The 18,185-nt window shown below is 40.0% G+C and overlaps 1 protein-coding gene across 7 annotated transcripts in view; it reads left to right on the top strand.

Moving 5' to 3' along the window:
* The window catches only part of FAM172A (family with sequence similarity 172 member A), a 368,850-nt gene that overhangs the window by 308,011 nt on the left and 42,654 nt on the right, over positions 1–18,185 (top strand). Inside the window, exon 11 of one of the 7 annotated variants that reach the window (XM_050943919.1) lies at positions 9,361–9,404. The exons of the other annotated variants lie outside the window; for them this stretch is intronic. Within the exon in view, the coding sequence (XP_050799876.1) occupies positions 9,361–9,389 (29 nt within the window). The 3' untranslated portion in view covers positions 9,390–9,404. Of the gene's footprint in view, positions 1–9,360; positions 9,405–18,185 lie in introns of those variants that run through there. 7 annotated transcript variants of the gene reach the window in all.

Here is an 18,185-nt window from a genome sequence, read left to right as displayed (position 1 = left end):
CAAAAATGGTGTGGAAATATTTTTGTGAATATTTATAAAAGTTGTATGTCAATAAAAGTGGTGAGTTTAGTTTTCTGTTATTTATCAGGTAATATTAATAGTTTGGCCAATATTCAGAAAGCTGCCAGGTATCTATAATGTTGGCAAATCCCCAAATTTGACTGATTTTGGCACAAATAGTATTTTCCCAAAATCTGCACCAGAAGGATGCTTTCTTCTTCAGTGATGGTCCCTAGTGTATTCCACTGAGGGTTATACATGCACACCATGTACTTGGAGTCAGAGAATTTGAAAGCAGTGTCCGTTGGTCTGCACATGTGCCCCAACAGATCTCATGCTTCCATCTGAGGCAATAAAGAGCAGGGTAGACGAACTGCGTCTCCAGTTCCTTCCCACAGCCACATGGTCTGGGTTGGAACCTTCAGTGTCCTTGTCTCTGACACAGTTCTAATAAGTATAGTTGTAAATAGTTTTGTCAGTTTTAACTGTGGTTTCATTAGTGTTATTTCTTAATTTTAGTAGTTACTAGTTTTAACAGTTAAGTTTTAGAGTAGACTTTGGGATTTTCCCCATCCCTCCTGTATCCCTGTCAAGTACTGGACTATGCCCAGAACTTTGGGTTTCAAACTCAGTGTCCCCTGCCAGGGCCGGCTCTAGCCATTTCGCCGCCCCAAGCAGGGTGGCACGCCGCGGGGTGCGCTCTGCTGCTCGCCGGTCCTGCGGCTCCAGTGGACCTCCCACAGGCGTGCCTGCGGATGTTCCATCGGAGCCGCAGGACCAGTGGACACTCCACAGGAACGCCTGCGGGAGCTCCACCGGAGCCGCTTGCCGCCCTCCCGGCAACTGGCAGAGCCCCCCCACAGCATGCCACCCCAAGCACGCGCTTGGCGCGCTGGGGCCTGGAGCTGGCCCTGGCCCTGGCCCTGCCCCTGCCCACGATCTTTCTCGGATTGTGACTACAACCAACACTGCCTGAGAGAAGCTCACATCATGACTAGCCTGCAGTATTTGCCAGTCTTTCTCCAGCCATACCCAAGAAGGCACAGCACTTCATCTCCAGAGGTATTTCATGGAGATGGCCATGAGACCACATTTGGACCTTATTGATGTATTAAAAAGTTTGTTATCCAAACGGAGCAAAATTAATATTGTTTGTCTTTAGATGACCAGTCACATACCATGAATAACAAATAGCAAATAGTCTAAGTGAATAGTTCACAAACACACAATAAGCCTAAATTTGTTCACATAACTATTCAGTGAATACTTACAAATACATCGAAATCGAGATCAGATCATTAATTTGCTCATGAGAAAATGGGGTACATTTGTAATATATATTATTCACAATGAATAAGTCTGCCATCAATACATCACAATATACAGCTAAAGTGAGCAAACAGTGAGGTTTGGCCTTTTATTTGTGTTAATTCCAGGACATCTCTCAGCAAGTGATTAACCATAATAGAGAGAAAAAAAATGTTGCTGACTATTTTCCATTTGATCTTGGGGCTCCAAAATAATTCTTCACTTAGGACACCAGCACACCTAAAAGCAGCCCTGTGTGCACTTGCCAGCTGCAATTGTTGTGGCGGTGTTACACACTGTTTCCAGGAAAGAAAGGAACCAATCAGTCTTGCGTTTACTACTTTTACTGGCGGGCCAAAGAATGGATTGGAATAATGATCTGTTTAAAAAAATGTTTAACGGACCAGATCAAAACACATTTTTTTTGTCTTCCCTAAGGTCAGATCCCCAAATTCCTACAAGTTTAGACAGTGGGATGCTTTAGTAAATGTGTGTTGATAAAACTGCCAGATTGAAGGTTTCTTAAGTGCTACTGTCCAAAATCACCAGCCATGCTTGAAACTAGTAATTCTTGACAGAATGTGCACTCTCAGTATGTTACTTTTAGCTGCAGGTGGCAGAGCATATGCTTCAGTGCCAAAAGGTTTTTTGTTTTTGTTTTATTTAAGTGTATCATAACTTCTTGCATTTTAATTTCCATCTCTTTCCCTACATCCTATCCTTCTCTTTCTGGTGTTCAGTTCATGCCAAAGAAACCCAATTTAAATAGTTTCAAAACAATTGTGTAAATCTCTAGATTATTCAAGATCACCTGAGTGCATAATTGAGGCCCCAAAAATATTCAATACAAAATGATACAGTACTCAGTAAACATAGTCACATTTTAATTCACTACTTTTTTTTTAAAGGATTAAGTAAGGGAGAAGACATTTTGGCCCCAAAGGATTTGTCAGATTACCCTGTTAATCCAAAAATATATCCTATTAATCAGCCTGTATGAGTTAATACTCATTCCTGTGAAGTGCTGCATGCCTCCTAGGTGGTGGTTGAGTTTCATTAACTCCAATGTCAGGGGAAGGTGGAGATGATCAGCACTTTCCAGAAGGTGATCGGCACCTTACAGGATTGGGCCACCAAGTCCCTGATCCTGTTGACCAGGACAAGCAGGCAAATGATTGACAGACATGTGGGTGGGTTTAAATGTCAGGCCATGTCTACACTACTGAGTTAAATTGACTTAAATTATGTTAGTAATTATAAACTGCTGTAAATACATCACTTGTGCATGTTCACACAATGCTCCTTTTGTCTGTGGAGCATGTCCACAGTTGATCCTGTAGCACTGACAGAGAGAGCAGTACACTGTGGGTAGCTATCCCACTGTGCAAATCATCAGCTTCCCCCACTAGGAGCTCTGGGAATGGATCGCAGTGCATCAGGGTTGTGGGATCACCACCCAATGATGCAGTTTTCTTGTCCCATAATTCCAAGGGTTTCTGATACGTTTCGTGCCATTTTTCAACTGTAAGCTTTGCACCCACCATCTCTGCCTGAAAGCTTGGAGCCTGCATTGCTCTTCAGTATTGTGATAGGTGTTATGAATACAACGTGGCTGATCCTGCAGTATTTCATGAGCTGTGAATTTTAATGGGATTCTGTGGTGCCTTCCCTGCTGTGTGCAATGGGAAGAAACAATTAAAGATGGATGATGGCATTCACAATGCAGCTGCACACCATGGATCCCATTGCTGTTGGGGTCAGGAAACGAGAACTGAGTGATGGGATTGAATTGTGATGCAGGTATAGGATGACAAGCAGTGGCTGCAGAACTTTCATATGTGCAAAGCCACCCTTCCTTGAACTGTATGTGGAGCTCACCCCTGCCCTGCAGTGCAAGGACACCAAATGAGACTGGCCCTATTGGTAGAAAAGCATGTGATGATCGCTCTGTGGACGCTGGCAATTCCAGACTGCCATGGTCAGTTCCAAATCAGTTTGGAGTTGGGAAAGCCCACTGTGGGGGGTTGCAGAGATGTGAGTGTGCAGGGCCATTAATCACCTCCTGCTGCAAAGGACTGTAACTCTAGGCAATGTGCAGGAAATTGTGGCAATGGGATTCCCTACCTCCGGCGGGGCGGTGGATGGCGCACACATCCCCATTTTTGACCCAAACCATTTTGCAATGGAGTACATCAACAGAAAGGGCTACTTCTCTATGGTATTGCAGGTTCTTGTGGATCACTGGGGTCGTTTCACTGACATCAACGTGCAGTGGTCAGGGAAGGTGCATGATGCGCACATCTTCAGGAATACTTTCCTGTACAGAAAATTGCATGCAGGAACTTTCTTTCCAGACCAGAAGATTCCAACAGAGGATGTGGAAAAGCCCACAGTGATCCTGGGATGCCTAGCTTACTCTTTGTTCCCATGGCTTATGAAGCCTTACATCGGAAACCTTGACAGCAGCAAGGAGCATTTCAACAACAGGCTCATCAGGTGCAGAATGACCATAGAATCTGCATTTGGCAGATTAAAAGGTCACTGGCGCTGCCTTTTTGGCAGAGTAGGACATCAAAATACTCCCATGGTCGTAACAGCCTGCTGTGCTCTGCATAACATTTGTGAAGCCAAGGGGGAAAAGTTTCCCAAAGGGTGGACCATTGAGGTGGATCGCCTGGTGGTTGATTTTGAGCAGCCAGACACCAGGGCTATTAAAGGGGCTCAACAGGGGTAAATTTAATCAGGAGAGTTTTGAAGCAGCAGAGTTTTTACAATGAGCCCCAGTAATGTGTCTTTCTGTAATGCATTCAGCCAAGCATTGTTTATTTGCCACCTTGAATGACCCCTGTAATAATTCCTTCCTGAGCATTAATTGTAGTCTGCAAATGTGCCGGTTCCCACTGTGTATGAATTTCTGCTACAACTATCTTGTGTAGGTCAAAAATAATCACTGTCTTTGTAAGACTAAATTTTTATTAAATAGCAATACACAGATTAACGTTTCTTACAAGGGACATGACAGTGAGCAGCACTCTCTGAAGTGAGGATCTTACACGTGTGTAAATCCAGCTGTCGTTATGGAAAATGTCCTTAGGAATGTAGTGCAAGGGGGACTGCAACTGACTGGGAACATGACAGGAATGTGTGGTTAGAATTTGGGGAGGGCAAGGAAGGCAGTTCTGTATGGACTGCCGGGGGAATCGAGCATGTATGTGTTTTGCTGTAGTGCAATCAGTGACCTGAGCATCTCTGATTGGTCCTCCATTATCTTTATCATCCACTCCTGACCTTCTATTATCCACTCCTGTCCCTGTCTCCTCTATTGGCTATCCATTTCTAGTTTTTCATTTCTTGTCTCTCTCTCTGCTCTGTGCTGGCCTGATCTGACGATGGCAGCACTTTGCAAAACATGTTCTTCTTACTCCTCCTCATTCGCCTCCTTATCTGACAGACTCTGCTGGTGTGTATGAGCTGGCCATTAAGGGCATATCTGCATAAACAAAAGAAACAATATACAGAGTCATGATTGTGTGTGCACTCTTAGTCTTGAATCATAAAAGGTACGTATACCTCTTCCTCACTATTCCTTGGCAAGTACGCAGCATGGCCAGAGCACTAAATATGGTGAGTTCAGCCCGCAGAGCTGGTGCAAGATGGGACAAAGGGTCTGGGTGGTATCAGAAAGGGGATCATACAAGTGTCCTGGGATACTATTCTGAATACTAATACCGTTTTCCACAGGAGGGAATGATCAAAGCTGAACTCGGACTACAGATGGCAACCAAAGATTCAAGGGTGCATCTTCTGCATGCATGTGGTTTTCAGACTGGGACCATATGCTGCACATTTGTGTGCTGGTTTGGTTCCTGCAGAAATAATTGCTGATTAATATTGCAAAGTTTCTTACAATGCGGGAAGAAAAAAAGCAGCTCTGCCACGGAGCCTTTGGCAGAGGACTGCAGAGTATCTGCAGGGAAGTTTCCTAGAGCTCTCTGTGGATTCCTGGGAGATCTCGGTGGGCATTAACAAATTTTTCTGCAGGACTCCCAATCCCCCCGAAGTATCCACAGGGCTCTTGGTGGTGAAGGTGGGGTCACCACCAAGGATGGTGTGCAGCTCCTTGGATAGACGCCCAGTGCGATGGTTGGCCTCCCTTGCCTTCTGGTACACCTGCCTCAGCTCCTTGATCTTAGCATGGCATTGCTGCATGTCCACTTCTCATCCATGCCACGAGCGATCTGCTCGTAGTGTCAAAGTTCCTATGGCTGGTTTGGAGCTGTACCTGCACAGCCTCCTCTCCCCAGACCGACAGATCTAGCAACTCTGATGTACTCCAGGAAGGGGTGTGTTTGCTACGAAAAGCCAGAATAGTCAGCTGGAAAGATGTGATGTGAGCTGTCCAGGAAGTGGAATTTCCCTGGACTTGAAAGAGCGAGGAGTGCATGCCTGTGTATCTGGCTGCAGGGCAGTGGGGTAGAAACTGCTTACCAGAGCTGCCACGATAGGCATTGTGGGACACCTCCTGGAGGCCACTTAGGGCAACATAAGCAAATGCAGTGTTTACACAAACACTCCGTCACTCTAACTTTGTTGCAAAAAGCTCGGCCAGTTGAGGTTGTTTTATTATGTCGGCATAGCAGGAAAATTTAAATCGGTGGGAGAAGCATGGTTGTGTGTACACCTCCACTGTTTTGTCTATGAAATTTGACTGTGTAGTGTGGACAAGGCCTCAGGTTGCAACTTTATGAATTATACCTCAGGGTGGGGCACTGCATTGCCCCTACTCCAGGTCTTGTGAACCAGACAGATTGGTTCCAGGGCTTTTATGATGAACCACACAGTAACTTGGGGTAGATTCTCCCTGGTTCACCCCATGGACTCAGGTTAGTAGTGAAACTTCCTGTCCCAACACAGGCTCCATGTGGGCACTTACGACTCCCTGTACAGGTATTGCCTGATCAGGGCCTAAAATACAACTACTGGGGGAAGCAGCACAATAGTAGAGCACATGTTTTGCATGTATAAGTCCTTGGTTTTGATCCCTAGCATCTCCAAGAGAGGAAGGATGGTCTAGTGGTTAGAGTGCCAGCTGAGCTGTGTGAGACCTGGGTTCCATTTCTGCTGTGCTACTGATGTCCTACTTGACCTTGACCAAGTCACTTAGTCTTTGTGCCACAATTCTCCATCTGTAAAATGGGGATAAGAGAAAAACCTCCACCTCTCAGGGATGTTTTGTGATTAGGTACATTAAAGATTGAGAGACACTCAGATACTGTGGAGATGGGGGTCATATAAATACCATAGCTAGAAACTAGAGTATCTGTGTTGATATTTCTTTTCCTTTTTTTGTGTGCATCAGGAAAGCAAATACATTAAACTATTTCCTTGACTACAAAGGAAGAAATTTGCTGTTTCTGTGAGAGTGCCCACAAACTACATACTTAAAGACAAATGTGGAGGCAAAGCCACATTCTTAGCTTTGTAGGCTTTTTTTCCCCTCTTCAAATTAGCAATGCTTGACAGACCAAACATTACAGGTATCCAGACAAAAACGTATTCCTGCAGTTGAACATGAAATGGTTATATGCATATTTTGATTCATTTTTACTCTGAAAATTCCACTGTCTTTTTCATTTTCAGCAAACGTAAATGTTGCTTCATTTCTGTGATAAAGTATCAAATTTTTTTAGTTTCTTTCAGTTCTGCAGTTGTCGTTCTACTGAATACGACTAATGACTAAAGGTCCCTTGATTTGATGTAGGATTCAAAGGTCCTGGAACTAGAAGTGCTGGGGGTACTGCTGCACCCTTCCCTCCTCCCCCTCCCAGCTTGACACACACCAAATACATGGTTTCCATGGATTCTATCATTAGCACCCCCACTATAAAAGTTGTTCCAACACCCTGGTAGGGTTATAATGATAGTAGAATGTAAAGACTGTGTCAGACAGTTAAGACACCATGTTTGACTGAAATTGTAATAATCTGGTGGGGAACATTGTTTAGATTCTAGTAACAATTTTTTTAATCACCAATTTGTCATTAAGAAATTAGAAAAATAAAAAACCATCAACTTCTGTTTATGGAAGCTAATAAAAAGCCAATGTTTTGTGTTCTCATGAATATATACAGAACTTCTGCTATGCAACCCTTCACAAATATAGCTATTTCTCTAAACATCAGTGATGCCACTAAACAAACAGAAAAATAAGGGAGGAGGACATGACCATGAACTTTACATTTAGGTTAATATGAAGAGTGCAGGCTCAGTATCTTAAATTTGAATGTTGACCCTCTGTTTGTTTGTTTGTTTGTTTGTTTGCATTGCATATACCAATCTATTTTTCCTGCAGATTTTTAAACTGCATGTTTATTAATTTTTTTAAAGTATCCACATGCAAACTGCCAAGAACGGCATCTGGAAGACTTTTTCCTGGCTGTGCATGGGCACATTAAAACAGGATCCTTGAATAGACACTCATAAGTTAATGGGGGCCTGGACAGATCAGGGCACAGCAGAGCAGCATTGCCATACGTAGCTTGTTTCTGTTGGCAATCTGCCAGCTGGGCTGCTTCAATTGAGAGGAATATCATGGACTAAAGAGTGGGAAGAAGACCAGAATTTCATTTGGTGAGGCCAAATGGAAGTATCTGTATTAAAAGACCTGAATGAAAGAAAGAGTTGGTCATCCAAAGGTCGCACTGTTTTGCTGGAGGACAAGGTTGGCATGATTTACCTAGATCCATTCTTCTGACTCTGTGCTTAAGTGCAGATTCCAAATGTGGTTGGAAAACTATTATTTTTATTATATTTTGTAATTTACTATCTGTTAACACAATGAACATAGAGGATAGTATTTAGTATTGATAAATAGTGCTGGTGGTTTCCATGGTCAGAAAATGGTAATGGTAATCAAATGGCATTAGCTAATTGTTACAGGAGTTATGAAGGATTTTTTCCATCATATACAGAATGTTGCACAGTTTGGGAGAGGAACATTTTGCAGATATTTCACTTGCTTCTGAAAAAATCAGATATAAGCAGTGTTACGAACTCTCCTGATTTCTTGTGACATTTGGTATTTTACTTAAAGCCCCAGCTCCTGGAGTTAAGTGATTATGTGAGAGACTTATCTTTCATTTTTTATAAATCTAAGTTTTTAGCCCTCATGTTTGTGCAGAAAAGCGTGAAAATATGCCTTGTGTAAGCAATCAGAAACCAGAAGACAAATAACTCCCCCCAACCAAATTTATTCTTTTTTAAAAATCTCATTATTTTTAAGCCAATCTAATGATTACTTGGACATTTTGGGTTGGCCATGCTGTGTTAGTCAATTCTGGAGACAGAATACTGGCTTTAGATTGATCAAAGTCTGGTCTAGTATGACAAATACTGTTTCTGACAAATGTAGCCATTATCGGTGCATACTGCACAGAAACTGGCTGGCTTTATGTATAGGTTCTTTATAAAGCCACTTGTCTCCACAAATTTCTGCCTTAAACTTCTCTGAAGTCAGATGAGCATGATGTAAATGTTCACATTCTAAAATGACAACATATTTGAGTAACTGAAAAATAGAATGATTGATGCAAATAGTCAATAAGGCCCAGATTTTTATAGGTATTTAGTCATTATGGTGCTCAGCATTGCAACACCTGATTTAGGCCTGGTTACACCCAAAAAATTAGATCAACGCAGCTACATCACTGTGGAAAATGTTGCACCTGTGCAACGTAGTAGGTCAGCCTAACCTATACTGAAGACATAGCTAGAGTGATGGAAGAATTCTTCTGTCAACCTAGTTTTCACTTGTTGGAGAGGTGGATGAACTGCATTGATGGAAAAACTCCTTCCATTAATGTAAGAAGCAACTCAATTACGGCACTACAGCAACATAGCTGCAGCATCATAGCTGTGCTACTGTAGTTACTGTCATGTAGATATGCCCTTAGATACCTAGATCAGTTACATGTTGCAACTGTGTGCACCACAGTGAGTAAATATCTTTCAAAATCTGGCCCTAATTCACTAGCAATTTCTTCTCGCACTTAGATCCTGAAGAGAAGTCATGCAAAAAATAGACATTCTAAATGTCTCCTTGTTGTAAAGATGAATATGCAAAGATATGAAGACAAAGAATATTTTGTACTATGTCCCAGGCAACAACTGAAGCAAAAAATATTCATTTTCCAAATGGGTCATGGACTAGATGACTCAGGGAACTGATATTAAGGTATGGTGTCTTTCCCTTCTTTGAGAGATAATCAGTTAAAAGCCAGCCCAAAGTTATTTCCATCTGATAATTGTTTAGTGGCCTATGTGAAATGAATTGATCTCATGGAGCAAGTGTTTGACATCACAGTTCACAGCCTCTTGCAAAGGTTGAATGGACATGGAGAGTGAAATACACCCTCCAGCTTAGAGGTGTTTAAGGCTTGTTGAGCACATTGGCAATGTAGTGTAAGAAAGCTTGCACTACTGCTGCCTGTAGTGTAACTGTTTTGTGGACAAGTGACTACGGGCTCTAGGACTATTAATCCAGCATTTTGTAAGCATTTATTCCAAGAGGAACAGGAACATAATTTATACTGTGTTGTAATTATTTTTATATCTTACTGAAGGTTCAGTATTTTTACTTATCATTTTATAACTTGAATTCACCACTTACTCCCTTCCTTAAATTGTCCTTTTTATCATTTTTTTAGTGTAAAGGTAGTTGGATGCTTAAAGCGTAGTTTGCATGGTTACCAGTGACTGCATCTTCAATGCAGCAGCACCTCTCTACCTTCTAGCTGCTTAGCCAGTTTCTGGAAGTGGTCTTCAGTTCCATTAGGCGATTTGCGTGCCCTATGTTCAAGAAGTTCATAATGTAGGGGTACTTCTGGCACTTCACTACTGAAGTCACAGGATGCACCAGGGGCCAAAAGCACCATCTGCATCTGGCAAGCAATTTGAGCCATTTCTTTTGGATGTGGTCCTACCACAATAGTCTTTTTTCACTTCTAGACTGAATTATTGCAAAGCATTGTGTGTGACAAGGGAATATTTTGAACTCCATTTTGTTTTGTGACTTTCATTTTTGTGCCCTATCTTCCATTTGGTGTGTGATAACTGCCATTTTGTGTTCTGTGTTAAAAAACCAGCCTGCCCTTGACATGGTCAGTATATTCCAGAAACTTCCCTGCTTGAAAGGGGTATGGGACACCTCAGAGAGGACTGTCAGTGAAAGAACCATCAAGGACTATCTACTTTGAAAGACTATCAACAACTGGCCCACCTCAGAGAACAATGGTTGTTTTCACATGCAATTTGCATGTGGATGTCTGAAAGAGTATGTATAAGCAACTGAGATCTCAAGGGTTTTAAGCACTGTTTTTTGGGGTTTAAGACATGTTGGCAGCAGTGGCCCATGTCCCTAGGAAGGGTGTCAGACACAAGATCTGCGGCTGAGAGTGTACCTTAGAGATCCAGAGCTAGGAACAGAGGTCTGATTCTGCCCAGACACGATGGGATCCAACGGTTGGTCCACAGACTGATTTCCTTCCGGAGTGGGAATGGACCAGGTTGTGACACTACTCTTGAAGACCACAGGAAAGCTTCACTTAGTCCAGCGTGACCACGTAAATGGCAGTGTGCATTATACCAGTGCTTTCACAACTGCACTAGTCTCCTATTTACTTTTGGATGAATTTCCAAATGCTGACTTTTGTCAATAAACCTGCATGAGGTTTTGATCCTGGCTATATAAGAACCAATCTTTCCATCCTACTAGTCCTGGATCTTTGTAGGTGCATTTTAGCACTATACTATAATGCAACAAATAATTGAAATGTTTGTGATTTGATTCTTGAAATATTGTATGCCCATTGGTGTAGTGGAGTCAGATTTGTTGACCTTTACGGCATAGTGCAATGCCCTTACCTTTTCCAGTTTTTGTTGGGTGAGAGTTTGGTTCATTTTGTATGTGTTATTTGGAGCTAGAATGGTGGCACTAGAATTTTGCTTTTTTTAACTTGGCTTTTAATGGCATTTGCTGTGTTAAAATTTTCTATATGAACCCTGACACACTGTAATTCAGTGCCTTTTCTAAATAATAAACTTAAATAAAGATTTTCCAATATTTGTCCCTGATGCTCCCATGTGTCAGCATTCCCCAGGTCTAAACCATTCCTAGAAGTTGACTGAACACCTTAGCATCCATACCCTTACCCTCTCTTGACCCTCTGGGCACATCAGCTGTCTGGGGCTGTGGACCTGGTGGGATGGATTTCAGCAGGAAGGAGATTATGATTAAAAACTCCTGCAGAGCCAATCTGGTATTTCAACTGGAATACTCTAAATTGTATGACCACTTCCGCTGTTTCTAATGGATCTGGCTATAATTTAAGCAGCACAAACAAGACAGATCTGCTTGTACCAAGAAAGTGGAGGAGAAGAAAAAACCTACGAAATATGGACATAGTTTAAACAAGTTTATAAATATATATAAATAAAATCCACTGAAGCCTCACAGAATGTAGAAGTTTGGTTAAGAAGGTAACTACACTTTTAAATGCCTCTGAAAAACCCTGGTTCAAACTCAAATGTCAGAAAGGAAGGATGGTAAGTAGTTAGCATGTTAACCTGGGACTCAAAAAACCTGAGTTCATTTCTGTGCTCTGCCACAAATTTCCTGAGTGACCGTAGGCAAGTCACTTAGTCTCACTGTGCATCAGTTCCCACATCTGTTAAATTAAAATAATAGTACATCCCTACCTCAGAGGGGTATTGTAAGGATAAATGTGTTAAACGCTGTGAGGAGCTCAGACGTTACAATAATGGTGCCCATAGAAGTACCTAAGTTCGTTAGAGCTAGACTGGGCATGTCTCTAGTAGGCTGGATGTGAGATTTTCTTCTGCTAGATAGCTTGCATGGGAAGGAAGAAGCAAAGTGGAAAGATTTAACAGAAACATGTACAACTGCTATGAAAACATAGACATATTTCTCAGGCACTTTTCTGTAAATATTAGACACAGCAGGTAATTGGAGAGTCTACGGGAGCAGAAGAGGCAAGAAAAAAAGAAGGGGTGCAAAAATATGTCTAGTCAAACTCATGTGTATATTGGTGTTAGACATCATGTGATGTGGGATTGAAATGTCAGAAATGGTTCAAAATACATTTTAAAATGTGTAAGTTATAGCTGACTGAAAATATTTACAAATAAGGGATTGAAGGTGTTTACTACTGTGCTCATTTATGGCAGACAAGTAAACAATGTGATATCCTTTAAAACAGTAAAATGGCAAAAAAATTTAAAAATCTATAATTTTAATCAAAAGTTTGTTTCAGTCATTGAAATTCTGTTATTGCTGCTTACAAACATTAAAGTCAATCAAAACATCAGTAGGTTGCAAGATCAATATTTTTAATATGTTTGCATTGCAGTGCTGCAGATTTTTGGCTAATGGATCGCACCCATATTGATTTCCATGGGAAATGTTAGTCTGATACTGAAATAATTAAAAAAAAAAAGCCAGAGATTATTGGTTTGGAATTTTGAAGGAGATGGAAGTATAAAAATTGGTTATTGACTAAATTGCTTGGGGTGAATGAACCTTGGGCACTTGCAATAAACTTGTAGCTCAGAGTCATTACTGAATACTACCTTAGTCCCTTAAACCTAAAATCAGTCAATAACCTATTATAACAATGCAAATTGTGGTGAAATAACATGACATGTTAGAATAACATTCTCTCAAGGCAGCAGGATATTCATAAGCATCTACATAAATGTATTGCTAATAAATATCTACTGAATTGTACACAGCAATAGTTAATTTTAAGATTAAAATACTGAATTTATGTTAATGTAAAAGTATAATTTTAAAGTAACTGTTTAAAAGATTAATAATAGGGTTATTAAAAAGAATAATATTATAACAGTATTTTAATGAGAGCATTGCTGTAAATAGACAAGCATCACAATATTACTCTGTTATGGGGCAAATGTCAGATGAATCCTATTGTTTTTCTTGTATGTGGAAATAAAAATGTCTGGTTGGTTCTCAGGCATATGGAAAGAACATAAGCAAATAGGACATAAGGTCTCAGCAAGATAGTTCCAAAGTATGAATATGACGCCACATTTTTTTCCTCTTGTTTGTTTAGCTTTTGGTTTGAATTCAAGGGTTATATTAGTGATCATTTCTTTTTATGTAGAGCCAGGTCATCAGCTAGTATAAAATGATTGGTGACTCCAGTAAAGCAATACCACTCTGCCCCAGATGAGAATCTGTCTCGTAGGGTTTGTCTGCTCAGTGTGGTAATACATGCTATGGGATTATGATTTCTAAAGTACACCAACGTATTGTGTATTAACTGGTCTTTGTAGACTCTGCTGGTGCACACTACAGGTTCCCTAGTATGCTTTATTATAAAACTGTTTCAGACATCGCTATGTTAAATTACATTATGGAACCTGTAGTGTGCACCAGCAGGGTCTATACAGACCAATTAATGCACAACATGTTAGTGCACTTTAGAAATCACCCCACCAGAGACAGCATTGCCCTACTGTGAAGACATGCCCTGAATCTCTCCTGGTTGGTCCTTATGTCAGATCCCAAGAAAAGTTTTATAATGGTTTGTAGAAAGGGAGAATAAAATATTAACATTTGCCAGTTTGTGGATGATATCCTCAAGGAGGAAGAGAATTCAGTTTTAGGATGGTCATCTTTACATGAGTAGAAATCAATTCTTAGTCTTTAATAGATTTCATTTTTACAGTGTAAAATAAAAAAAGATATTTTTATAACTTTTAAATTGACAATAGTACTTTTAACCTACATAGTAATCATCATGGAGGGCCTGAACCTGCTCCCATTGAAGTCAGTGGTTGTTTCACCATTGTCTTGTATAGTATTCTTCGTCTTAGGAAATACATATGCACATTAGTGACATTTTTAAAAAAAATAAACCTTTAAGCATCCCTCTGGGATAGGTATAATTATCCCCACCTTACTACTAGGGAAACTGAAGATAGAGAATGTACCCAAAATAAGTAAGAACCAGAGTTAGAATTGGAACTTAGAATATCCGTCCTCTACCCCGACACTGCTTTCTAGATAGCAAATCTTCCAAACCTCTCTGTTCCTTATTAAGTCCTTCCAAGCCACTCCACCATATCTATCATCCTGACCAAATGATTTTGCTCCCTGGCCTATTTCATCTGTTCTGAGGAGATACCACAATGCAGCCAGAAATATTGAAGCTAAGATACTTGTCTAACACAGCACTGTAGCTTCCCCTAATAGTTAGGTTGTAGTGTGATTCGTTCCAACGTAAAAACCTTGTTATTTTGATGTTACACGTGTATTATAAGTCTTGTATCACTGTGATATCGGTGTCATTATGTCAAAATAAAACATTTCCTAAATCCATTTCCCCCATCAGTGACTGAATCAATTTACATGAGTTGCCCAAAGTCCAGGGATTACAAACTCATAGACTAATTGTTAATGCTTAAGAAACATCTAAGCAAAGAGATGCCTTTTGCATCCCATTATAAAAGTGCTCTGTCTCTAATAGATTCCCAGTGCAGGTCGAATCCAAAAACTGGGTCCCACCACTGAGAAGCGCTGTTACTTACTCCTACTTAGTTCCTTGGGACCAATAGCTGAAATGCTCCTGCTAAAAGCAGGTGCTGAAATGGGCAAGTTATCCAATGAAAATTATTTTCATATGAGTTCTATAAATATTTATCAAATTTATATTAAAGCAATTGATAGCTTACTGCTAAAGATATTAGTAGGAAGATGGGACATGGGTTTAGATTATATAATTCCAATTTCCTAGCTGGCTATTTTCACATTTTCTTTTTTTTTTTAAACATTTTCTTTTCCATTTTACTTAATAAAGAACATGGCATTTGTACATCAATAGATGATGAGGATGGAATACATCACAATCACTGCGTAAAACTACAGCGCATGCACAGAATACATTATATACAGAATTTGGCATAAATCTTATGGAGCATGGCTTCTTAAATTTGTTTCCCAGTTTAGCTCGATATGTCTGATAACAGGCAGATTGCCACATGCTTATAGGATCTCAGAGTGTTGAGATCTTTGGGGAATAACTAACAAGGTCTTTATTTCCTTAATATGTTTGTGAATGGCACCCCATGATATGTGGAGGTCACCTATGTAGTTATTCTTTGAGTCAGTTATTTTTTGTTCACACTGGACTGAAATAAAAAAAAGTAAGTTCAGCAATTTACAATGCACAAGCAGTCTGCTGAATCTGTGTAGGGCCTGTTGACTTCACTTAGGCTCTTTGCAGGCACAGCAGTCCCCTGTGCATTTTAAATTGCAGGATTTGACCTAATTTTCAATTCTTTACAGTTATACTTTCTCTTGACTTGGGAATCTTGCAGAGCAGCCACTGAGTTGGAGGGAACATTGCTGTTAATGGCCTTGATAGCCTATAGTGGAGTGTTTGTGTCCTTGGCAGAGGCTGATGGGAATTGAGATTGGCTGGGGTGCCAGTAAAGTGTCACTTTCCACCTGGCCATGGCGAAGTAGCTGAACTCCCTTAACTGTGTATTCCCGGACTCTCTAATGCTGAGAGATTTATAGGTGCATGATAGAGAGGGCTAAAAACACGCCTCTTTCTCCTGTTTCCCACAGTCAAGCTTAACTGAAAAGGTGTTACCGAGTGCTGGCACTGGACTACAGAGGGAAGCAGCAGTTTTCATTAGAAGCAAGTTTGTTCTCTTCTTAGTTTATTGTATTTTAGTTATCTTCCTTAAATTCTGATAGAGCTGGTAACAATTTTTAAATGAAAAGCATTTTAGTACAAAAAAAAGGAATTTCATCCAAAAAAGTGGATATTTTGGGGGGAAAAAAACATTTTCAAAATAACATTTTATTGAAAAACTCCATTTTTTTTATTTTCAAGGAATGATTCATTTCAAAATTGTATTAAAATGTGAAATCATTTTTCCCCACTAGAAATATGGAGAAAATAACACTTTCATTTTTAAAAGTAACACTTTTTCTCATAGACTCATAGACTCTAGGACTGGAAGGGACCTCGAGAGGTCATCGAGTCCAGTCCCATACCTTTTAACTTTCTCTTTCTAAATTAGATCAAGTGAAAAATTTCCAGTGAAAAATTGACAAAGTCTAATGGAAAAAGGAGAGAGAAAATAAAAAGTGAGACCAGGTTTTTTTCCCCCAACTTTGTTTCAGATTATTAATTTTCCTTGCCATTTTTTTAATTAAAAAAGAGACTTTTTAAAATTAAGAAAAAATAGGATTTGAATAAAAAACCAAAATTTTAACATTTTATAAAAAAAAAATTTTTCTTTACTTTTTAAATTTACACACAAAAAAGAAAAGAGCAGTTTTGACCAGTCTGAGGACTTATATACTATAATGCAACTTACTTTACATACATTTTTTTACACATTAGCATAAAGTGGGACAATCAAACTAAAGAGAAAAGGAAGATCTGTGGAGATATTTTAAATCTGCAAAGGAAGGAAAAGGATTCTTGACAGTCACAAATCATCATCACAAATGAAATTAAAGGGAAGGAAGAGAAGAGGAGGTTATGGCTGAAGGAAAACAGTTAATAAGTAGGATTAAAGTATTGAAAGAGGTGGTATTGCAAGTCTGTGGACAAGACTGGTAACCAGAGGTAAGATTACATGCTGTGCCTTTTAGGCTTGGTCCACATGGGGCCATTTCCCAGCATAGCTATTCTGTTATAGAATAAAAGTGATCGTATTCCAGAATAATGACTCTGCTTTCAAAGCAAAGTAACTATTCTAGAACACAGTCAGTTTCATTCTGGAATAATGTCCGCATGGAGGAGTTATTCCAGAATATAAAACTATACTGGAATAACAGTAGCAGAATAGTTATCCCACTATAGCTATTGTGGCAGTACAAGGCCTTAGAGGCTCAGCACAGAACTTGCAACCCAGGATAGGGGGACAAAGACTTTGGATCTTCTGATTCTAGGTTGTTTCTGAGGCCAGAGTGGCCCTTGATGTAATTTTGACAGCTCTCAAACCTAAATTATAGCAGCCCTCTTGACTGCCCAAAATCCCCTCTGCAATGCCTCTACACACACACCCCATGCCAGAGCTTGTGAGGTGGTCCCTGCAGGGCAGCTGGCAGCCCTTCGTTTCCATGCCAGGAAAATTTTCCAGTGGCTGGATCTGAGGCTTTTGGAGTCCTTTTATGCTACTCTGGCTACTTTACGCAGTGTAAAGGGGCCAGAGAGGGGGTGAGAATCTCATCCCAGGAAGGCAGTTGTGAATTAGATTTAGACATGAATAAATTGCCAATGAAAGTAATGGGAATAATACAGTCCTGCTTCCTGGAGTGATAGGATAGCATGGCCACAGAATTCTAAACAAATTCCCGCACACTGAGTTGAGACTATAACCCATATATGGAGTATATATCAAAGTGTAATGCAGGGTTTTAGCTACATATCTTGCCTTGACTTTAATGGGCATCATGTGGCTAAAATTTTTAAGCAATGTTGTAAAGATTTAGATGATATTCACTTCAGTTTGAGACACTATATAAAATCACAGTTTGGGTGCATGGTATAATAGCCATCATTTTCTGAATTTTCCCACCATTAATGTGGGAGCTGTACATAGCAGATGAGCTAAACATGATTATGTTTCAACAGAACAGATAATAGAAGCTACATTGACTTTAGGATAAAAATAACTTCTAACACTTAGGACTCTTGAAAGACCAGCAAAATTCACTTCTATTCATTTCTGTTTCCCACAGAGTAAACCATGTACCTCAGCATGAATCCAATGTACATATCTTAAATTTATAATCCACTTTTATATATAAAAGA

This window comes from Gopherus flavomarginatus, chromosome 3 (assembly GCF_025201925.1).
Source record: "Gopherus flavomarginatus isolate rGopFla2 chromosome 3, rGopFla2.mat.asm, whole genome shotgun sequence".
Classification (NCBI taxonomy): Eukaryota; Metazoa; Chordata; order Testudines; family Testudinidae; genus Gopherus; species Gopherus flavomarginatus.
This window is presented reverse-complemented; position numbering and strand designations above follow the sequence as displayed.